The sequence below is a fragment of the Dipodomys ordii genome, unplaced genomic scaffold, assembly GCF_000151885.1.
Source record: "Dipodomys ordii isolate 6190 unplaced genomic scaffold, Dord_2.0 Scaffold41, whole genome shotgun sequence".
NCBI lineage: Eukaryota > Metazoa > Chordata > Mammalia > Rodentia > Heteromyidae > Dipodomys > Dipodomys ordii.
The window spans coordinates 6,426,880-6,451,581 of record NW_012267257.1 but is presented as its reverse complement, the minus strand read 5'-3'; the positions used below and the strand labels follow the sequence as shown (position 1 = coordinate 6,451,581).

The window sequence follows — 24,702 nt, the reverse complement described above, 5'->3', positions numbered from 1 at the left end:
CTCCTCCTAATGGAGGCCATTTAGAATAATAAGGGCAAAAGGTTATATATACATCTGGCCCCTGCATTTAACATCCTGGTTTATCATATATGCTTTGTGAGAACAATGGTGAGAGGTGGGCAGGGACCCCTTTGTATATATTTTCAATGCCAGAAAAAAGAAACCTTTTGCATTTTTCACATATGTGACATCTGAAATAACTCAGACATGGCAACATTAAGGAAATCATTGCGTCTTAGTTTCATGTTGAATTGTCAGAGCCAGGAAAGAAGGAGGTGAAGAAAGAAGGCAGAACTTGCATGGGCTGACGCTTTTTGAGGGACTGGGCTAAAACAGGCATGGCTTTCATTATATTTAAGTGAATTAGTCTGTTTCCTTTAAACAGAAAAGATTAACAAGCCACCAAGGGCCTGCTGTGGGATTCTGACACTTTTAGTTGCTTGTGACTTATGATTTGTGAATATCAATTCGCCTTCAAACACAGAAAGCAAATCTGCCATTAGCATGAAGTATGCCAAAAGACCATTCTAGGTTAGTTTGGTTAAATTCATTAGGAAAAGCATCTGCTAAGATGGGGGAGTAAATCTTTTATTTGATCCAGTGATCTGATAATTCTGAAGTTATCCTTTGGATTTAGAAATGGTTATGTGTAAATGTGGTGACTTAATATGAATGACTTTAATAAAGACAAATACTTCAAGTTTTGAACTTAGGAACTATGGGGAAATTAAATAAAAAGAAAAATATCAGCAATCCTAAGTAAACATCTCTTAAAATTTTGCTTCTTAATAAAAGAATGTTTCTCCAGGCAGTATGGCATTAAGACAAATATTTCTCAAACTGTAAGATAACAAAATAAATATCTTTCCTCATATGTGAATAGGTCAAGAAAACTTTGATATTAAATGAATGACATGAGAATTTAAAGTGGAAAGAACTAACAGAAAAATGAATTCACATTAAAAATGACTTTAAAACGCTTCCAGTTTATCATCCTTTGAAAAATTTACTAGTGAAAAATTGTGTTTTTTTTTCACTTAGTTTGTACTTGGGCTACTTGTGTATCAAGACAAAAATGACCAGGAGCCAAAGTTTTGTAGCTGCAGGTAAAAGATCATTCACCCAGTTTATATAAAACATTCAATATTGATGAACAAAAGATGTACACACATATGCAGGTATAATATATACATATACGATACTTGCTTAATTAATGGATTATACAGTTACCTCAAATGGTGAAAAATGTAACAATGATGCATGAAGCACTCATACATTGATGAGAACTGAACTGCTGACTAAAATATAAGATTTTCCATACTAAATAGGGAAACAGGGTTTTTCTATCTAACAAAACTGTGGAAGCATTGCAGAATTCTTCATTTAATTTTGATTTTAAATAAAATGAATTTAGTAAGTCAATTCCAAGTTGCTATTTGCATGTTTTTAGTTCCCAGTTCTACTTTATTACCAAATGACACTATTACTAAAGTGTTTAAAATGTTGATTTAGTTTGAGCATTAGTCACTGTATAAGAAGGATTTATGATCTAGGATAATTCAGTGTATGATTTCATTCTATAGACCTTGTCACCAGAAGAGATACAATTCACAATATGATGATTAATAGATGGTATTTTTTCTGGTAAAGAAACTTTAGTAGTATGCAATTCTGATTTTTCAACAGGAAAAAGAATCTCATGCCTTCTTTGAAATATGAAACATCATGGTGAAAATGCTTTTGCCAGGAAGAAGAATACATGAGTGAGTAGGATATAAGTAATTTCAATTCCATATGAAGTCCTCTGGAAACGTTTGAAACGCAATACTCGGTCAGTTAAATAATCTCAGACTAATTTATAGTTAGTTTCAGTGGTAGATAATATTAAACTCAGCTATACCCATTCTGATTAAGCTGGTTAGGTAACTTTGAATCCTACAGTATAGTGAAAAATATGTTTAAATACATAGAGGGAAAAATGTTATGTGTGTCGCCAGTTCTTTATTAATGTTTTCAGCTTCTAATTCTATGTGACTTTGCAGAAGTGATTTCATGAGAAGTAAGCCAGGCTCAAAGAAACATAGGTCCCATGGTTTCCCTTGTTTGCAACAACTAGTATATGTCTGGGACAAGCAAAAAAGGTCAGATAAGATAATGTTAGGTGAAATGAACCCCAAGATAAGGACACAAGTGGTTTTTTCTTTCTTGCTATTGTTTCTAATGTATTTATAAGGTGATTTTTTTGTTGCTTTGTATGTCCCTCCCCCATGGTATAACCCCTGTTTTCACTGTATTTGATGTTGATATAATTTGGGGAGGGGAAGGGAAAAACAAATTGTTTAAATAGGGATACAGGTGGACCCATTGCAATAATGAGATGTACAAGTCGTTATGTCTAAAAACGAACTTTACAATTTTGGCGGGGGTGGGGTGGGAGGGTGGGGAGTGTTAGTTATAGAGATGGGAGAGCAGGGATGGTAGGGGAAAAACAAAGGAGGAGGCAACAATGCTTGATAAGAAATGTACTCATTACCTTGCTCATGTAATTGTAACCCCTCTGTATGGTATTTTCACAATTAAATACTTATTTTAAAAAAAAGTGATTTCATGAGTCACATAGGATACAATTCTGTTAGAAGGTCACTTTTGGTGGGTATAAAATGACATTTATACTTGAATTGGGCTTATCATTTGCAGATTCATGCAATACTTGATCAAGGTGGACATAGTCACAGCGTTTACTGCAGAACCAATCCCAATCATCTGAGAAAAGACTTGTATACAAGCACTGAAACTTAGTTTCATGACTGAAAGAATGTGTCACATATAGAGGCATTTGTTTCAATACACCATAAGACATTGAAGAACTGCTTGAATTCCAAAGATAGCCCCAGAAGAGCAATAGAACCCATCAGTGTTCTTTTTTTCATGTATCTAACATTAGAAGTTGTACTTCAGATTTAAATAATTGCTTTGAGATTGCCAACACTTTTGAGATTAGAAGAATATCTTCCAAATTCTTATATTTATGTTTTCAGTTCCAAGTTCTACTATATTACCAAATTATAATATTACTAAATGTTTAAAAAATTAATTGTTTGAACAGTAGTCACTGAATAAGAAGGTTTTATGATCTAGGATAGTTCAGAACATGATTTCATTCTATAGACCTTGTCACTAAAAGAGATACAATTTCTAATATGATGATTTATAGGGAAAAAATCCTGTGGAAAAGAGAGAGAAAAGAGAAAAAAGGAAGGAATAAAGGAGGGAGGGAAGGAAGAAAGGAGGGAGGGAGGTAAGGAAAGCAAGTTGAGGCAAGATGACGCAAAGTGAAGGGAAGGTGGGAGGGGTGAGAAGGGGAAGGAAGGGAGAAGGGGAGAGAATGGAAGAGGAAGAAGGGGGAGAGGAGAGGAGAGTCAAAGGAAAGAATTCTAAATCTCTAAAATTTGGTTTACACAACCGTACTCGGGTTTAGAATCCCAACTCTTCATAAATAACAATCATATAACTCTGTCGTGATGAAAAAACAGCCACCTTGAGAATTAGTTGGTCTTCTCCCTCCATTACCACACACACACACACACACACACACACACACACACACACACACACACAAATACATACAAGAATATGCTGGAAAGCTACTTCATTTTAGGTCTATCAGAAAAATCTCTGTCACCAAATAGGGAGCTTAAACATATGCTTTAATGAAATTTTAAAACTATTTTCCTTTTATGGAACATAGGGGCATGTTCTTTGCCAGGCTATATGTAAAAATGGAAAATGTACCAACATGTAATATGTTCATGAAATTCTTTATGTCAAAAACTTTAGATTATCTGAAACTTGAAACATCTTTGGCTTTTCTTCCCATTACCTCCCCATCTAGGCTTAATGTCATTCCTAATTTTATTTTTCTTTAGAGTTTTGCTACTACCAGGAAAGGATAATTTGAGGATTTTTCTTTTTTAAAGTTCAGATTACTGAATATAAACCTTGTCTGCTCTACTCCCACCTCATACACTATTTCTTGACTAGATTCATAATTTGTATTTGCATATTCACATTGTTTCACTCTACTATGTGCCCTAAACCCAAGTTTGAGAAAAACTACTATTGTCTGCTGTTATAATCACACATTTCCAATCTGGCCTCCCTCTCCTCTGCTTTCCAGTCTCTACTAAGTGCTTATTAGAAGGAATCTTATCTTTTTGAAGAGAAATGGGTTGGGGCTAGATCTCATATAAGATTGTATACAGCCCTGGTGGCCATTTATCACTCAGAAAGTTCTGAAAACCTGGAAATTTGAATGGGCCTATGCTACTTGCCTGGATTAAGAGAATATAAATGAATTTTTGTCCTTAAGGAAATCCTGGGTCACGTTATTACTCAGTTCCTTAATACCAGAATTCCATTCCTAATAACTGCCCTTTTATTTTCCAACATCTTCACCATTAAATCTCTTCTTTAATTCTTATATTACCAACATTTATTTCACAGAGTATAGAAAAATGAGTGAGAATGCCGGGTGCCAGTGGCTCACACCTGCAGCTATGCAGGAGGCTGAGATCTGAGGATCACTGTTCAAAGGTAGCCCAAGCAGGAAAGTCTGTGAAACTCTTATTCCAATAAACCACCAGAAAACTGAAAGTGGAGCTGTGGCTCAAGTGGTAGAGTGCTATCCTTGAGCTAAAAACCTGAGGGACAGCACCCAGGTCCAGAGTTCAAGCCCCATGACTGACCAAAAAGAATGAGTGAATTACTCAACATTAATCTAGTAGTTCATGGTCAGCCCCTGCTTGGCAAAAGCCTCATTGCGTTAATACTTAGCAATGAAATGCTTATTTATTGTTCACATTCTACGAGATCCTACTGTTATGAGATAAACTAATTTTCTGAACTGCCAACTGTAGAATCATGCTGCAAAACAGACATGATTCTAAGTTCTAGAAAAGAAAATAATTTTGAAAATACCTTGTTAGAGAGGCTTAAACAGAAGATGCCTTGTAAATTTGATGCATACTGAAGAGAAGAGAGATGATGCAAGGAATTAATTTCAAAAGAAACAAATATACAGTAACTGTGACAAACTAATTAATTAAGCACTGAAAATTTTCTCAGAAAATACTTACTGATTTTTAATAGCATTAAATTACCTACTTTTATGGAATTTTATGAAAATTATCAGGGAGACACTTTGCATAGATGCTCTTGCAATGGTTTGAGGAAAACCTTTTCATTGCAGTCAAAAAACTTATTAAAAAATAAACCACCTCTGTAGCCACCTCTGCATCAAACAACAATATTTTCTGCTATTGCAGTAACTAATGGTCAACGTAACTGGATCAAATAAGCTGTGTGTCTCAATTAATATTTTAAACACATGTAGTCACTTAAACTTACTATTCATTTAGATGTAATTAAATCTGAGGGCCTGTTATGAGGTTGGATTTCGCTGGGTATTTTTGAAGTAAAGCATCTGTTTAGTCCTTTGTAGTTGGAATGTTGAAGCTACAGCATGCAAGCATCTCAGTCTCACAATTAAGCAATGGGGTCAAGTACTGGAACTTATATCCATTGGAGTCCATGGCTCAGTGCTGTCTATCAAATCCCAGTGTCACAGGAAGCTATCATAGTTCACTATATTAGGTTCCTAATAATGTTCTAACAAACTACTACCAAGTTGGTAGTTTAGAACAACTAAATCTCCTAGATTTGAAGGTGAGAAGTCCAATGTCAATTTCACTGGGCCTACAATGTAGATCGGCAGGAGCACATTCCCCCTTCAGAGCACACAAGGGAAGCATCTTTGCCTGACTCTTTTGGCCTCTGTAGCCACATTCCTTGGCCTGTGGCTCATCCACTCTGTTTGAAGCAAATAGTATAGCATCTCCAAATCTCTGCTTCCATCATTAAGCCATCTCCAGCTTCTCATGTGTAATCTTACTGCCTTTGATTTTCTCTTTTGAGGACAGTTTTAATGGCATTTAGAAACCACCTGGTTAATAATGATAATCTCAGGATTTTGAATTTAATCATAATGGAAAAACTTTCTCATATAGGTAACATCCATACATTCCATCCATAGATTCCAGACTGTTATTCGGTCTTTATTGGGATATTAGTCCCCCTTTCCCCCTCCCAATTTCCTATACATTATAAATGCAAAAGACATTTTTCCTTCCCCCTACATCTCTTTAAGTTTCTGCTCCCTATGGCATAAAGTCCAAAAACACATTTAAATGTCATCAGCCCAATGATCTCAAATATCATAATATAATCATGTATAAATATGATCATAATACATCTTGAAGTAAATTATTCTCTTCAAGTGAATCTAAGAAAAAAAATTGTCAGTTTCCAAACTTCAATAGCTGGATAGAGAATAGCCATAATAATCGCATTCCAGAAAAGAGGCAAATGCAAAGAAGGAGGAGGTCATCAGCCAGTCCCAAACAAATAGAAAACATGGCAAATTCCATTCTATTTCAAGACCTGAGAATAATTTTCTTGGTCTTAGTGTCAACTTCTAGGACCATAGTTAAAGACTGAGTTCTTTCCATGTTCAAGATTATGCAATCACAGTTTCCTTTTCTTTAACAATGGCTTGTGTTAGTGGCTGAATAATTTTATTCAATTGATTCTATTAACTGACAGTAGAATTTGGATGCATCTGACAACTATCCTTTATTTTGCCCTATTTTTGTCTCTTTATTTTTGTCTAAATTGGTGTTATTTCTGCTGATTGAACCTTTTCATAAACTATATAGTTCCTCTGTGTATGTCTTAGAGATTTATGCCATAAAAGGAAACCCATAGATCTTTCATAAAGGGTCTTGTTTTTATTCTTGGCTTTTGTTGATAAAGCTGAGGAAGCCCATCTATTATATTTCTTTTTTTGGGGGGGTCCAGTCGTGGGCCTGAACTGTGGGCCTGGGCGCTGTCCCTCAGCTCTTCAGCTCAAGGCTAGCGCTCTACCACTTGAGCCACAGCGCCACTTCCGGCTTTTTTCCTTTTTGCTTATGTGGTGCTGGGGAATCGATCCCTGGGCCTCATGCATGCAAGGCAAGCACTCTACCACTGAGCCACCTTCTCAGTCCCCATCTATTATATTTCTTATCTTTTAGGCATTAGCACAAAATCTAACCATTCTGTTGGCCTGTTTTGCTAATAATAACTCTGTAAATTAACTTTTTTGTGATCTGAATGGGTTGGGAAATCCCAAGTCATCAAATGTCTCTATGGTTACTATTTCCTTTCTCTTGAACTTTCCTATAAGCACACACACACACACACACACACACACACACACACACACACACACACATACAATCAGACTGATCCTTCATGTCAACATTTGAGTTGGAATCTCTGTCAGCTAAATACTAAACTTCATTACTTACCAGTTCTACTTTCCTCACAATAACTACTCATCCTTCACTTTCCAAGAACATACTGCTCTGAACTCTCATCAGAAACATTCTGCTTATAATGGTGTCTTCTCTAAATGGTGTACAATGTCTCTACTGCACCATTCATCTCTTTCTAAGCTCTCCCCAAATGTCTTTTCTTTCTACATTTCTGCCAGATATCTGTTTAAGAAAATCTAGGCTTTTAAAAACTCATATTCTTCAATGACCCTGTTTGTGCTTTTACCCAATTCAACTCCTGAATGTCACTTGTACACTTTCAGGTCTTTGTTACAGTGACACTTGTTGTATCTGTTTCCTGTAGCTCCTCTAACAAATTGCCCCAATGTCCTGTCTTAGTAGATTTTTTTTAAATGATCCTGGGAGTGGAAAAGTCCAATAGCGCTTTCCCTAGGTCTACCTCTGGGAGTCAATAAGGCCCATCTCCTCTGCAGGTTTTGGGAAGACAATCTTCTATTTTCCTACTTAGCTTCTAGAGCCACATTCTTTGGCTCATGGCTCCTTAGTTCAAGGGCATCTCCAAAGCCAACAACATTTCATCTTTAAATCTTTCTTTCTCAGTATCATCATCAAATCACCTTCATCTTCTTCTGTCTAGTCTCCTTCTGCCTCTCAAAGAAGGACATCTGACATGGAAATTCAGGGCCACCTAGCTAATCAAAATCATCTCATCTCAAGGAGGTGACAAATCTTGTGTAAAGCTTCACCATATAAAGTCACATCTATATGCTCTAGAATACTTTAGAGTATACTACAGCTACTACTTTCTAATATAGGTATGCTTTTGGATTTTGGTCCACAAAATAATAAAAATGAGTATACTGCAGTAAAGTGCTTATAATTTAGTTTAGTACAGTGCACTAATCTTGTAGATTAAGTCTTAGGGGCCAAGATAAAGTGACCGACCTGCTTACAATCATACAGTAAATGTTTTGACAAAGCCAAGACCGCCAGCTATATCCTCCCACCCTTTGCAGTACATTATTCTTTCTCTCTAACAGTATTACTAAGAAATGTTCATTTCTTATTTGTCATGTATTATCCAAGAAGTCAAACAGAACTCTGAAACCAGAAATAAACTATCTTGTAACCAGTAAGAATTTTGAGCAAGTTTAAAGTCATTATCATTACCTACTGTGTATGATAAGTAGTAATCTTAAATGTAAGAATTAAGGAAGTATAAAAATAAAAAAAACTTCATGAGTATACAATCCTTATGCAGAAGTTTGAATGAGCTGAAGTAGTTCACAGTAAGTTAAGTAATATCCTCCCCTACCACACACACACTGACATGTTCCAGAGGACTGACTGAAAAATCTCAATAACTTGGTCAATGTCATGCTGCTCAAAAAAAAGAATAATACACTTAATAATAAATAGAAAAAGAAGATCTGTTATATACGACAGACACCAAACTAAGAGCTTATAACCAAAGATCAATAAATATGGTCTGCACTGTCAACAAGTTTTCAGTTGATGAGGGAACTAGATGGGAAAACAGTTAACTAATCAAGAGTAATATTGTGCTGTGATTCTAGTCTTAGAGTCTTTGTAGGAGTGTAAGTTTTGTACAGACAGAAGCATAATCAGAAAGGCTGCCCACAGATGATCTATAACTAAAATTTGAAGGAAAGAAGAACAGGATTATAAAAGTAGAGACATTGTTCTGGGCAGATCTTACAGAGTCCATAAAGGCTGAATATAAAGAGGGAAAGGGTGACAAAAGTCACACAGCTTTGAGTATGCATAATGGATCTATAAAAGTATATACTAAAGATGATGTTAAGCTTGCTGCAGAGCAATTCATGAGGGCCTTACCTATGAAGGAGTGTGAATATTATCCTGAGGATGTCAGGAAGAAAATGAAACATCTGGTGGGGAACTTGTTTTTGTAGATGCATACTTCACATAGTGTAGACTGACCAAGCCTGTGGAAATTTTACATTAGGATGCTTTGTAATGGAATGGGGGGCTTTTTAACAAATATACCAGAATGAGAGGTATTTGCTGTGACTGTCCTAAGAAAACCAGGACAGATCAGTCTCACCCACCTCAGTCTCTCTGCTAGGTTTGAATACTGACTCACTCATGCTACTAACTTCAATCTGGCATCATGACTTTCAGGCTAAACTTTCTCATCGATACATGGTATGGGGTAACAATGACTATCTATATTATGATACTATCCATATCATAGAATATTTTCTGAGTCAATTGATGAAAACATTAAAATACTTTATGAGCTATAAAATAAAGTTGGGTGGTATAATTTTCATCATCTGCCTACTTTTAAAAAATCTTGTGGCATAAACTTGGAATCTTTTCAGATAATAAGATAATTAAATAACAATTCAAGTTACTCATGGAATAAAAGATGAACAAGAGTTAACACATAAGCTCTTAAAATGTTCCAGCTCTCATCATTACAATTTTTCATATATATATTCTCATCTGTATGTCTGAACTCATTATCCTAGTGATAATGGGTTAAGATATATTGTTATCTTTATTTAGCTGAAGAAATCAAGACTTAGGGGTGGGTGTTGTTACTTGAGTTGGCCAAAATCAATCAGCTATGAAGTGTTAGAATATGGATTCCATATCAAAAACCCTGACTCCAGAGCTCAAGGTTTCATTAGTGGATGTACTTGTTCATACACTGTCAGTGCCCTGCTCCTACTTTCTTAAAAAAATATTTAAGTATACCTTTTTGCAAGAAAAAGAGCGATAGCCTCCTTTGTTTCCTTTTCTAATCACCAAAATCAAGTAAATCTAAGACAATTTAGATCAGGGATGACAAGAACAAATATACAACCACAGCTATAGTGATATTAATGCCTCAGTAGTTTCCTTTGGGAATCTGCTTAAAATTACAAAACCCCTTGCTAGTGATTTGTACCTATTAAGAACTATTAAGGAGGAAGTATTTAAAAATTTTAAAGCACTATCATTTGACAAGTCATGAATGATGTAAGGATATTATTGAACCAGAAGAACTACATCTTTTTCATCTATTTAGTATAAAAAATGTTTCCCCCCTTTTAAGATAAAATTTTTGCCATTTATTTAGACTGTCAATCATAATATTTTGGAGATTTTTTGAAAGACAGTTCTGCTCTCATTGTGTGGTTTCCTTCACTTCAAAAAGTAAACAAATATAGTAATAAAATAAAGGTCAATTTTAAGTGAAAATCCTGTTAGAGATTACTTGATCATAATTTATGTCCTCCAGTATAGGGATGGGTATATACTTCTCTCTTCCAGAGTAGGAAGTCCTAATGTTCTATGTGATATATGCCCATCAGCCTACAAAATGTGTCATTCTGATCATCCGTGGTCCATTTTACAAGAAACTCATGTTTGGTTCTGCATCCACATGCTGCTGGGTTTCCTTTAGGCTCTTCTTTTAGAATATTCTGTTAGGATATTCTTTTTATCCAACTTGCTCCTCTAGCTAGCCTGGGGTCCCTTCTCTTCAGTGTGACTCTGATGTCACCTCTCTCTCTCTCTTCCTTAGTTGGAGAGAGGTTACTCTTTAGTAAAACTCTACCATTTCTTGACATTGAATTCAAACTATAGTTGATGATCTCCCAACTCTGTCATATGTTTCTGTTTCTAGCTACAGATTGCAAATCTCTGAGATAGAAACCAAGAAAATCAGAGGATTGAGAATAAGATATACATACAAGGCTTTCTAAGAGCTTAACACTTGTGATAATACTATTTCAAACACACATCATAACTTTATATAGACAGGATGTGGTTGTGTACATTTGATTATGCTTCCTCTATTTTTCCTTCTCCCTATAACCTTCTTTCAAGTCTCCATGATTATCTGTTTTGTTGCTACAGTGGTTTTTCTTGTACTCTAAATGTCCTTGAAGACATTGATCTTCTCATTATTTTCAGTTTTTTTGTTGTTGCCTCAACTTATCCTTTAGTTTTCACTTTTCTTTCTTCCTCTTTTCCTTCTTTCTTTTTGCTTCTCTTTTTCTTTCTCTTTGTAACTTTGTCACTTTCTCTGTGTCTTTCTCTGTCTCTCTGTCTGTCTGTGTCTGTATCTGTCTGTCTGTCTGTCTGTCTCTCTCTCTCTCTTGCTTGTTCACTTGCTCGCTCTTTTGCATGGTGTTTGAAATCAGAGTCTAGTGGTTGCCACAAGTAGGCACTCTACCACTTGAACCATGCCCTTAGCCCATTTAAAAAATTTCTCAACGCTGGGATTTGAAATCAGTCTAGTGGTTGCTAAATAGGCACTATAACACTTGAACCATGCCTTTAGACCATTTTTCAATTTTTCAACTATCTGCCTGTCTTAAAAAACAAAAACAAACTCCTTCCTCCAAACTTGAGAATATAATAAATGCTACAATTCCTAATCAAATTTGTGATAGCTTTGCTATTTTTCTTTATTTAGAACAGCCCATGTATAGTCTCAGTTCCTGTTTCTTTCTCAGCTCCAGTGTCATTAATGAGCAATTCATCCCCTTGCCCTGTATCTGAAGGAAGCATCATATTTATTTTGTCGATGTCATACAACACTGTTCCATGTTGGTTGATTTCTCCAAGCTTCTGCCAAGTCCCACCACAGCGGGTATTCTCCATATCTTCTGCAAGAAGCTCCTAGCTTTCCCTTAGTTTCCTTCTTTCCATCCTCTCTAAAGGCTTCCCTAGCAATGCTGATCTCAATGGTTCCAGGTTGTTTTCTGGGAAGGATCCCTATTTGCTTCCTCTGTAGCTCTCACTTCTGTTTTCCCTGTCTCCTGGCTTACTTATTTGTTTGTAGATTTTTATATTGTTTTGTTTTGCTCTAACACTACAGACCGTAAGCTCCAGGAGAACAATTAATTGCAGCTCTTCCAACACCAAATCTACCCAGTGCTTCACACAGTAGCTGACACAAAGTAAGCACTCGCCATATCTGTTGAATTAGGTAACGAGTAAACACATGATTTTATTTAACTTTACCATGTAAGAAAGAGTATGTACTGTAAGAAACTTCGTTTTACCAATGAAAACCTGCCCCAAACTAGATGATCTTGTCTTACTATTTGTACCCAAGCCTGTGGCTTCAACGTCTTCTTTCACTTTGGGCTCACACTATTAACCCATTGAATCAAAGCCCACACATTTCCTCACTAATATACAGTATCTTTAGCAGGATCTGGTTCTGAAGTTTTCTTATGTTGATAACCTTGGCTGTGGGGACTTCTATGGGATTCCTCTTAGATCACATGTTTTTATTTCAGTCAATTTAACATCTGGTTGGATGCCACAGCTTGGGTCTTATTTCCTTCACACTTTCCTTGTCATGTCAGACCTTTTGCAGTGCTACTCACTAGTCTGATCTCTTTCTTGGAAGTTCAAAACCCGAGTCTTCATCACTCTATCAAAGTATCCCCTGTTTCTTTTAATATGTGCCTAAACACTACTCTACAGCCTTTGCTGCATTCCCACTTTTCCTTTAGCTTCTGGCATGTTCATTGTTATTTATTGTAACCATCTCTCTTGCTTCCTGATGAGCTTTGAAGCACTCCTTGGGTTTTTACTCAATAATGAGATCTGCATCCTCAGCACTTCTGATCCCATATTTATGATATGAGGTTCTTCTACACATCCATTGGAACATTTCTATATCCCAAAAGCCCATGATTCTGACCCTGACAGTTACTAATACCATTATAAAATAATTTCATTTTTGATCATAAGATTTACATAGTAAATCAAGTATGTGTTACCATTTTCTCCAATGTGACAGAATACTAATTCTCCTTTTAAATAATTATATTGGTAAAATAGTTATTTAAAATGGAAAACAATTGACAAAAGCTTGTTTTTTATTTGCTAATACAATGGATAAATTATATATATTTATATACCCATTACTATTTTTTAACTTTTATTGATGCTTTAAAATATTATTAATAAAGATGTGCAGTTCTATATTTTGTCAACATGAAGTACATATCCTTGTATATTTTAATTGTTTCCCATTGGTAACCAATATTAAGGATAGCTTGAGTTTTAGTAGATTTGGCACAGTGAGACTATCAGTCTGTCAGTTGAAAAGTTGGGAATATTAAAGAACTTCAAATGCGTATTTGTCATCTACTATAGTCAAAGAAAAATGTGTTCTTTTTCATAAGTTGTCTTTACTTCCCTTCTCCCATGTGCTTTGCTTTTCAAGCTATGAAAGTAAGGAGATTGACAAAGTAGCTAATAACTTATGCAAATACAGAAAAAAATTAAAAGAAAGGTAAAGTCACCCTAAGAAAGGGATAGTGAACATTTAGTTTAACCTGTAATCCTAACTACTCAGGAGGCTGAGATCTGATGACAAGGTTCAAAGCCATCCCAGGCAGGAAAGCCCGTGAGACTCTTACCTCCAATAAACCACTAGAAAACCAGAAGTGGCACTGTGGCTCAAGCAGTAAAGCACTCGCCTTGAGGTGAAGAGCGCAGGGACAGCGCCCAAGCCCAGAGTTCAAGCCCCATGATCGACCAAAAAAAAAGGGACAACAAGTAACTAACCTGGGGTTTCCCTACTTCACTAGAGAGAAATTGCCACACAGGCTGGGACCAAAAAGAATTAACTGATTGGCTGCCAGTGGCTCACACCTGTAATCCTAGCTACTCAGGAAACTGAGATCTGAGGATCATGGTTTGAAGCCAGCTAGGGCAGAAAAGTCCCTGTGAGACTCTTATCTCTAATTAACCACTCAAAAACCAGAAGTAGCGCTATGGCTCAAGTGGGTAGAGTTCTAGCACTCTCTAGTGCCCAGGCCCTGAGTTCAAGCCCCATGATGGACCAAAAACAAAACAAAACAAAAAACAAAAACCCACAAAAAGCTGGAAATTCAGAATCAGAAGAGAATGTTAAACTTGAATCATTAAAGTATGTATTTACAGAATCTAAACTATCTGTTTTAGATATTACATATCTGAATGTCACCTGGTACTAAGTAATAGTAGAAAAACAAAAAACAAAAACAAAAAGCAAACTTTCTCTGTCTCCAGAGGTATGTAGTAGAGAGGGAAACCAGGGAAAAAGAATAAATGAACAAAAACACAAAAATAAAGGAGGAGAAAATGATAGACTGGTGTGTAAGTAATAAAGCTAATATGTCTGAAGCAGTGTTGTCACAGAGTGCCTCAAAACAGAACTATTTGTAAGGACAATTGAAGATGACAATTGTCTCAGCAGGACAATGCCTCAATTAAGATCAATGATAAGTAACATATTTATTTGCAAAAAAAAAATCTTAACAGCATCACCAAAAGGAAATGATAATTATAGAAAAATATAAAATGCCTCTTTAAATAGTTGATAAACTTGAGGTTTACTTATACTGTATAGAATACAGTTACAGTTAGTGATATTACTAGATTTGTGTGGCTGACCAAATAATGTGTACATACTCCATCAGTATTTTACCTAAGTTTGTTCATTAGCATCTCAATGGCATCGTTTATTGTAGGAAGTGTGTCAAACATTTGAAAATTCCTTATTAATGATAATGCAGTGACAGATTAGGTATAGGTAAAGGTAGACAGGTTTAGATTGAAGAATTATTAGGTGAACTATAAAATGAGGCAATGCTTTACTGCCAGCACTATGAATCTATCAAATGGTAATTGGATGCACGTGTTAGTAGCAGTAAAAAGTCACTGTCCAGTTGTCCACCTTACATGGGAATCTACTCTGTGTGTCTTCTTTGATTTATTGTTCCAATTAGAACACAACGTTCAAAGAAAGAACATAACTGACCTCATTTAAAAGCAAGGGAGCCTTTAAGGCTGTTATTTTGTGGATGACCTGGCTCTTTCTGAGATAACTTGAATGTTTCTATTTGTGAAAAATCTACACAAATTAGGTACTAGATTTTAAATAGATTCTGTGAAACATCAAATTTTTATGTCCCTTTATCTGGTATTATAGTGTCAATGGTGCAGAGTGGGGTACAGATATCTTTCTTCTCACTCATTTTGAAGTCACACTTCTAGGTAATTTTCTGATATACCAAACTTCTAAAAACAGGTAGTATTTCTCACACATGGCAACAAAAGAATACTGTGATTTTTTTAAAAAGTAAATATTTAAATTGTGATTAATGCACACCTTTTCTGGAGTGATAAATGTAAAAGATCTTAAATCATTGCAATATACCATGAAAGGTTAACATACTCCTACATGAAGATTTTGAACAAGACAAAGTTTATTATCTCTCTAGATTGTGGTAAAACTATGCAAAAATTACAGGCACTTGAATCTTATAACCCAACTTACTGCCACATTCAAAGAGGTCTTTAATTTCTATGAAGGAAATGCTAGCATTTGACTCACTTATATTAAGCAAACATCAACTATTAATGTTGACAAATGTTGGAACAGTAACACTAAAACTGTCATCTGAATTACTCCTCATCGCAAAGTTCACAGAATTAATGTTAGGACAGATTAAAATCACTTTGAACTAATACACATCTATTACTCTTCCTTCTGAAGCATAATAAAGCCATATCATCTGCACTACAATTTTGGATAAGCATACAGACATTTAAGGCTTAGGAAAGATGTAGATATTCATAAGCAGCTCATAAATGTGAGAAGCATTAGGTCCATTTCAAATGAGCTGTCAACTTTTTTCTACTATGTTGGCTTGTGGGAAGTTAAATGCTTGGATAATAAATGGGGTTTGTCTCCAAACATTAAGGCAATTGTTCCTTAAATTGTAAGGAAATGCATTGGAATAAGGTTTTATGTTTATGATGGAGAAGAAAATGTGTACACATTGGCATTTGTTTGATTTTTTGTAAGATATTTCTCTTCTTTTCCTCCTCTTCTTCTACCTCTTCCTCCACCCCTCCTCCTCTTCCTCCACTTCTCTTTCCTCCTCCCCATCGTCATCCAGCTCTTCCTACTCCTCATTCTATGATTCTGTGCTTAAATATCATTTTGAAACATGAACTGTTAAAAGTAGATTAGACCTTTGTGTAATAGGTTAATGAAACTCTTGTGACGTAGAAATTGATGTGTCTGAATTCTTCTCTTCCAATATTGACATGTGATTCCTGCCAACTGTTTTCTTGGGTATCTTCTAGTAGGCAGTTATAAATTGTTTTTATAAAGGGCAAACTCTCAAAGTACTCATTTTTAATGGATTTATGATAGAGCCATCAAAGTGGAGGGTCTATATGGTAGGATTCCAGTAAAAGTAATAGGACAGTGCCATGTAAACGTTAAATACAGTGACTTCCACCTTCATAAATCCTTGATGCTCATGATTAAATGCTGCCAGTTATAAATTATACAACCAAATTCCAGACAGAACCACGATTTTAAATAAGACACCAGTGGAAAGTCATAAATTGTCTATAGGTTTTCTTTCCAGAAGACTCTTGAGAATCCCTATTTTCTTCAACAATTATTTTTAACTTTAACTTCCTAGAGTTCATTGTAGCTCTGATTAAAAAGTAATAATGAAAATCATTAGCCCTAGACAGCAGTCTGCCAGATTTATGGGGTAAAGTACCTATTTGATTTGCAGACTCATTTTAAAGCATTCTTAATAAATATAGCTTTAAGTCTCTAGGATAGTACCCTTTCTAAAGTCATATATTAGAAGTTTCTGCTACAGTCCAACTTCCCACAGGTATTTACAATCAAATTATTTTATTACACATGGGAACAATTAAGCATTTGACTCTCAGCTGTAAACAATTACTATACACAATGACATTCATGGATTTTCTTAAATAGTCATGTATTCCTAATAACCTCTGTTAACATAACTGAGATTGATGTATGTACTTTGTGTGTGTCCATAAGCAAATACATCCCATAACATAACACTGAGAGATATACTGTACTAGCAGTGTTTGAAATGGTGTGATTATCTGCAATGAAAATTTTTAACCAATTTGCTTCTGTTACACTTCTAATTCAATTCTAAAAGCCACAGATGCTCACAGCAAAAAGCAAGTAAGGTTCTGGACAACCCATTATTAGGAGATTTCTGGTGAATAGCTCTATTGTTCAAAGTAGCAGAGAAGATTAGATTAGAATTCTAGTTCTGTCAAATTTTAGTTGAATGACCACAGGCAATTTACTTTCTTCAGTCTTTGTTTTCATATTGGAAAACTTGGGGATAGTTCAATCAGAATCAGAGAACTATTATGAGTATCAATGTGATGTCTATTTAAAGAGAAAGGACACATACCATATACTCAGTGCATATTGATTTCTGCATTCTCTCTCATCTTCTTTTCTCAGAAAAGACATTAAGCTGTGGGAATCTGTTTTGGGAATATCCATCTTCAAGTTGTCTCAAGTTTGAGGATACGTTTTCTTTTCATTAGATTCCTTTTCCCTTCAAGTGACAACCATGGCGGAAGCTTGCAGCTGTTTTACTCACATCTACAAATAAGTCAACCATTTCCAGTTGCAAGGGTACGACAGCTGTATCCAGCCTTGATAGACCAGAACTGGAGCTGTGTGGTAATGTTTCAAGGGCAAAGTTCTAGATGTAAAGAATGATAAAACAAAACCTAAATGAGCCTGCACATATCTAGTGACAGATATACCACAGCTATTCTAAATTATTCAAGGTTTCCCAGACTTCTAACAAGAGAAACAAAATTAAGCTCTACTCTCTCTTATTCTTCTCTCATTGAATGGCAAAGAACAAGCAAAAATTATACACCTTCATTAAAAAGTATCTATAATAATCATCCAAACTGAGAAGAGCTTATTTAGCAATATGTAGCATTATTAAAACCATTCAAATTCTAGGAACTAGCTTTGGAGGTATAAGTTAAAAATGATTTTGCAACACTTATGGGTGATTTCCTTCCCTAATTCCATTTTGTTAGTATTTTACTGGCAAAAAGCCTGTAAAACAGTTGTTTAATTACCCAGGACATCACAAACATATGACTCCTTAGATAAGCTGTTACTGTATTTTAACAGCAATAACGTAGGGTCAAAAGTAACAATGAAAATTAATCTTCAAATAAGCAAATGTCAGCAGAGCAGCTTTGTATATTGAAAGTAATTAATAATTTTTTTTCAGGAAAATGTTACTGAAATATGTTTAGGGGACAAGGAGCTGACAACTCTTCAAAGGTATATCCTAATACTGAACAGGCTACCATTGGTGGGCTGACTGGCTGTCTACCTTATAGGCAGGACAAAGGTTTGTTCACATGTAATTTTGCAACATTTAGACACTATCTTAATGATATCACATAGTTTAGCTGAATCAATCCAGCTGAAAATTATAGCAGCATTCTAATTACTGGGCCACATGTGAAATGAAGTTTTGTTCAACCTTTTCACTTGTTATTTAGATACTGATGTTCTTGGAAAGTTTATATGAGTTATGGTTTGACAAAACTTATCAGTGTAAAGCTTCTTCTTTTCATTTTTAACCATTCATTAAGATTGAATTACTATAAAATGTGTTTGGCTTGTAACTTCCAAAAGGAATTTATGACGTGGAAACATTTGCATATTTTGATTAGTTATGATGGAAATTTGCCATACTTGTTTAGATGATGAAAAAAAAGTATACACTTCTTTTCTGAGATAGTTCATATTGTACCAATAAAATTTAGCATATTTCCTGGAAACCATTTGGCCAAGTAATTAATCACAGTGATCATTATTTTAGAAAATAGTAATTTAACTTGCATAAACTGAACAGTTCAGGCTCATAATTGCATCACAGCATAAAGATCCTTAAAATATAGCAGTGGAAAAAATCAAGTTATTATCAAAAGTTTTAAAAAGAAGAAAGTTAGCTCCAGGTGATCATGAAATTCTGTTATGTTTCTTTGGGTTTTAGCTATGAACTAAAACTACAACATCCAATCTATGAGGAAAAAATGTATACATATACATTCCCACCTCCCTCCGCCCAGGCAGGTTCTTCTCTCTGCTGCACACTGAATTCGACCATACCATTTGGTTTTAGAAGTAAACAAAAACACTAAATTTTAATCAGAAAACTATAAACCATAGACTCAGTACCTCATGACTTTCAAGCAAAATCAATAATCATTAATGACATTATTTCTGCAACATTTTGTTATTCCAAGTGAAAAACACATAGAGAAATGTGGATGTTTTAAATATAGATCCATAACATATATGTTATGTATCAGAGCATATATATTGCCTAAATGTGTTTAATGCGTTTAATGTATCTAACACTAAAACTGAAATGGAATGCTTTAAATATTTCTACAAATATTTGTATTACTTGTACACTATTGCTAATTATAGCTAATACAAGCAGTAGCTAAGGAGAAACAGAAGTTAATGCTGTATGTGTGTGAGTCCCAAACAAGAAGCTAAGATTTAATTTATGTAAATCTTTACTTAGAAATAAGATGCTAAGAGTCTGGTCAAGTGTAATTTTCACTGCTACCCATTTCTTTGTAGGCTAAGGAATCTTGAAATATACAGTGCATATAGTTAAGTCAGCTGGAACATAATATGCTTGGAAATCCTGAAGTGCTAACACAAAAAAGTTCCTTGAAAGATGACTTGTAATTAACCAAAGAGATAAAGCTACATAGTCTTTTACAATATTTAAATGTCATTGTCTACCATCTTCAGTGTGCCATTACATAGCCTTGAGATCCTTTCAAAAACAATCAATAGAGAATGAATAAGTTTTCCCACTTGAAAGTAGCTAGGAAAGGAAGCCAACAGAATACTCTGGCTTGGCTGGATTGATTCAAGAACTGACACAATATCCCCCCCTTCTCTCCTCATTCTCCTTCTCCCTTTCCAGTCCACACCCTTGTAAGAAAGACAGAAGAAAAGACAGACAGACAGACAGAAATACAGAAAAAGAAAGAAAGAAAGGGAGGGAGGGAGGAAATCTAAGGATATCAGGCAGAATTTATATACTGAGGGGAAACCCTCACACTATGGGATCCGCTATAACCATGGAAACAGACTTATGACTTTTACTTTGAAAATAAAAGAATGACAATGAAATTTGTGTGAGGTCTGTGTGAATCCAGTCCCAGATGTTTACAATGCTGTAGTAGTATGGCTGTGCAATATGAGAGGTTTCAGAAGAAACAGTACAACAGGACACCACAAAGCAGCGCAGATGCTATTGACAATGCAGACATGAGCATCATGTTACCAACAGAGAAGGCAGGCAGAAGACAAATAGCAGCAGTGGTGCCTGAAAAGCAAACTTCATGGACTGCAGTCACTCAGAGCACCATGAGGGACGTGACCAGCAAACAACACCAACAACCAAAACATCCAAACCAGGAAAAAAGCAAAGCAAAACACAACTTGTGCTCCTATTTAGAGAGGTGAAGGGGAGACTTTTGACTTTGGCTTCTTGGTTTCTCTATAAAGCCCCTACGATGGACATGGAGGAGGAATTACTTCCAGCTCCAGGAGCCTGTCCCAAAGACTGCAAAAGGAAGGAGTCATACTAGGTTTACCTGAGCCATTTTCAGAAGGGGGCGGGTGGGAGAAGGGGAACTTTTCTGGGGAATGAGATGCAAGAAAGGGTCATGGAAAGGGTCATCTGTGCCCTCACAACTCTAGGGCGCCCTGCGTGGTCAGGCAAGTGACAACCCAGGGAGCCAGAGCAAGGGTGGATTAGGGTGGCGAGGGGAAGGGTGTGTGTGGAGGAACTCGCCCCGGGGAGGGGTGCCTGCTGCAGCACCGTGTATACAGGGGGAGGGGGGTGTGATGTAGTGTGAAAGTATTCCACTTAATCATTTTACAGGGGTTGGGGACGTAAATATTTAGCTGGCCACATCTGGAACCGATTTCTACCCCCCCCCCTCCCGTATGGGGTGGGGGTGGATAATTGGAAGGAGGGGAGCGCGCGTTCGTTACTTACTGTACGGGCAGTTCTCCTTCTTGGTTCCGCTGACCTTTCCATTCTTCTCAATCTTGAGAAAGTACTTGGTGAAAGAGAATAATTTCCTCCAGCGGACATCTCCTTGGAGATGATTGTAGCTCCGTACATGCCTCCCCACACTGGAAGGAGAGGAGAAGGAAGAGGAGGAGAAGGAGGAAGAGGAGGAGGAGGAGGAGGAAGAGGAGGAGGAAGAAGAGTTGATGGCCTCCGGTGACACCATGTCCTGAGCAAGAGCTTGGCAGGTGACAGGGAAGGAAGACACCAAGAAGAGCAACAAGAAGCAGCAGCAGCAGCAGCCGGGCAGGTGGGGAAAGGCTGAGGCACCATGTGTCAGTATCCATTTCCACATTGTACTGGAGCTCTGGGCACTGGAGATTGTCTCATCAGAAGGAACATACTGGAAGGGTAAGACCTGGTGCAAGACAAGGAGATCGTTGGAGGAGGTGGCGGCTGCTGGTTAGCTCCCTCAGGGCACGTATCTGGCCAGAAGTGAATACACCAACATCCATAACTCCTTGGAAAGTGCCGGCTGCCTCTTCCTGCCGCTCGGTGCTCGGGGACCCACTGCGCGCGCGCCTCTGCCCGGGAAGGGTCTGCCCGTGGACGCTGGTGGACGTGGGTGGGCGCGGGAGCGGCGGGTGGCGGCGGCGGGTGGCGTGGGTCACCGGCGCGTGAGGTCGCTCCCGCAGGAGTTACTTTGTTCTTTTCTTCACTCTTTTCTTCACCATGTTCGATGCAAAAGGAAGAAAAGTCTCAAAAACAGATGACAGCGCGTTGAACAATACCCGCAGGTCGGGTAGAGGGGGGATAGCTGCGCCCCTCTGCGGCGGGCACTTTCGAGGGTGGTGGAGTGGGGGGGTCCCCTTCGCTGCGGAGCCCCCAGCCCGAGCGCCCCTTCTCCTCCGCAAGCTCTCTGCCCCCAGCGCCTGGTTGTTTTCTTCTCTCTCTCTCTCTCTCTCCCTCGCGTTCTCGCTCGCTCTTTGGTGGTGGTGTTGCCTGTTGATGTGAAGTCTCCCGTAGTCACTTCTTGGGAGTTTTTTCCCCCCTCTTTTATTTGGGGGGGTGGTGGTAGATGGCGGCTGATGTTTTGTTTGGCTCTCTCCACCCCCCCTGCCCCCCCACCACCCTCCTTCGCTTTGGAAAACCCGCTTGTAAACAGGTTGAAGCCTGGAGTCGAAATGTCAGTGATTCTCAGCCAGAGGTGGGCTCTGCCTCTGCGGGTCAAACCTCATTTGCAGGGGGTGGAGAAGCTGCGGGGTGGGGGGGGGGAGGAGGAGGGGGAATGGGGTGGGAGGGGTGGGGGTGGGGGGGTCAAACGGCGGTGGGACATCTGAAACCCTCGGCTGCTGGGAACGCCAAGGAGAAGGAGGAGGAGGAGGAGGAGGAGGGAAGGGGCGGGGGGTGGGGGGGGGGTGGTGGGGGGGAGGAGAGCCAAAGCCGGGGAGCGAGCGAGCGAGCGAGCTGAGTGCGCGCTGCCTTCGCCAGGAGCCGGGGGCCCGCGGGTCCCGCCTGGCCGCCGCCGCGGGCGCAGCGGCCGCCCAAGGCCGCTTCGGACTAATTGCGGCTCCAGCGTCCGGGGCTCGGCGAGCCGACCGCCGGCGCGAGCGGCCGGTGCCCCGCGCGCCCTCCGAGGGGTGCTGTGTTCCAGCCCCGACCGCTCCCCCTGGGGGAGCCCCCTGGCCTTTCCCACTGGCTTCCTAGCGCAGGATTTCTTCCTTGTGATTTCTCACCCTACGTTTGGCTGTAAAGTTACAAGTTACACGGGGGGAAAAGCTGGAGGCTGGCCTTTCCTTTCCTTTCCTTTTTCTCTCGTTCCCCGCAGTGGGAAAGGGCTGCACAGAACACAGCGGACGCCGGGATACACTGTCTCACAGCCGCAGATGATAAAGCGGTAGGCAGGAGCGGAGGGGAAAAAAGGAGGCATCGTTAGCTTCGCTTCCCTCTCCTCTGCCAGCGAGCAAGGAGGTCTCCTGCTTTAATGAATCACTGATTTCTTGCTTCCGTTGCTGAAGTAAAAAGTTCACACTTTGGCCTTCTCTGCCTTTTAAGCTCAGGAAGATTTATCGTCACCCTTAAACGTTGCCTCTCTCGCGGCGCAAATGAAATCGGGGTCCCCAAACGACCGATTTCTAATTGCTAACATGAGCCCTCCCCTGAATCACGCGTGCACTTCAAAGCCAACGCACTTTATTGAGATCGCGGAGTTTACTATACGATTTGGCTCCACGCTCGGCTGTCTGTTTTCTTTTCCATGCAATTTCCTCTTGCACTTTACTATCAAGGGGCGTTTTTTTTCTCCATCTTCAGACTGACTCTTTAAAAGTCCCTGTTTTTACAATGCAACTACATGACCAGTTGCCTTCGCTCTTCCCCCACACAATCTTCCCAACTTCCCTATTGCTCTCAGTCACTAGCTCACATCCCAGATGAGAGACCCGAGTCCAAGCCTAGGAAGTCTTTGGAGTTAAAAGTCATAAAGAAAAACAAACAAACAAACAACAAACGCTACAACACTGGCAACCCACTCCAAGCTGAGTAAGACAGGGTTCCTAAGAGATGACGTCTTAAAATTACACTTCCAGCTAGTCACAGTCTGGCTGGAAAGGACTACTGAACGTGCATTGACATCTTATGTTGGGCAGCTGGACATTGGGGTTTTGTTGACGCATATGAAATTGCCAGTATTTGACTGCTTTCCACCTACAAAAGTGGCAGTTTCATATGGTTCAACATAATAGGCTGCCAATCTAAGATGGAAACATTTCAAAGTGAACTTAGGAGTTGAACAACTGCAACTGTAATTTAGAAGGAACTAATCAGAAGAGCTTGTATACACAAGCCAGAATCCCTACAACGTGCATTTGGTTTCAATCTTCATTGTGAACTGAAGAAAACACAAAGAAATTAGAAATGTAGCGTTAGAGATGGGCACTAAGAATGAGTACCCAACCATATTGCTTAGTGATTTTAAAAAAATGGCGTTACGTGCACTCTTATAGTTTCCTGTACGTTTAGAGCTTTTGAAACAGAACCAGTTAGTGCCAGAATCAGATGTTTAATTGCATTATTTATAAATCCTTGCAATGCTTATTCAAAAGATTTCAACAATGTGGTGAACATCACAGTAGATTTCTAAGTTTAATATAATTAACTCTTATTTTTGTAGCTATTAATTGGAAAGTTAAGCAAATAAAGAACATACGTCAAAGAAATTCTTCCTTCTTTAATTAAAGCATGGATATTGAATAATGAACCCACAGTGCTAATTTCAATTTCCTAGTTCACAGTTTTATACCTGAGTAGACCAATGCCTGAAAGAGAGTATTGTCAGGGATTTGAATTTGCCTAATAGTTTAGAAAACTCCCAA

The 24,702-nt window shown here is 38.1% G+C and overlaps 1 protein-coding gene across 1 annotated transcript in view; it reads right to left on the bottom strand.

Moving 5' to 3' along the window:
• Positions 1-21,683, bottom strand: part of Fgf10 (fibroblast growth factor 10) — a 69,686-nt gene extending 48,003 nt beyond the window's left edge. The window contains exon 1 of the mRNA XM_013018572.1: positions 21,314-21,683. Within this exon, the coding sequence (XP_012874026.1) occupies positions 21,314-21,683 (370 nt within the window). The remainder of the gene's footprint in view (positions 1-21,313) is intronic.
• Positions 21,684-24,702: the final 3,019 nt, after the last annotated feature.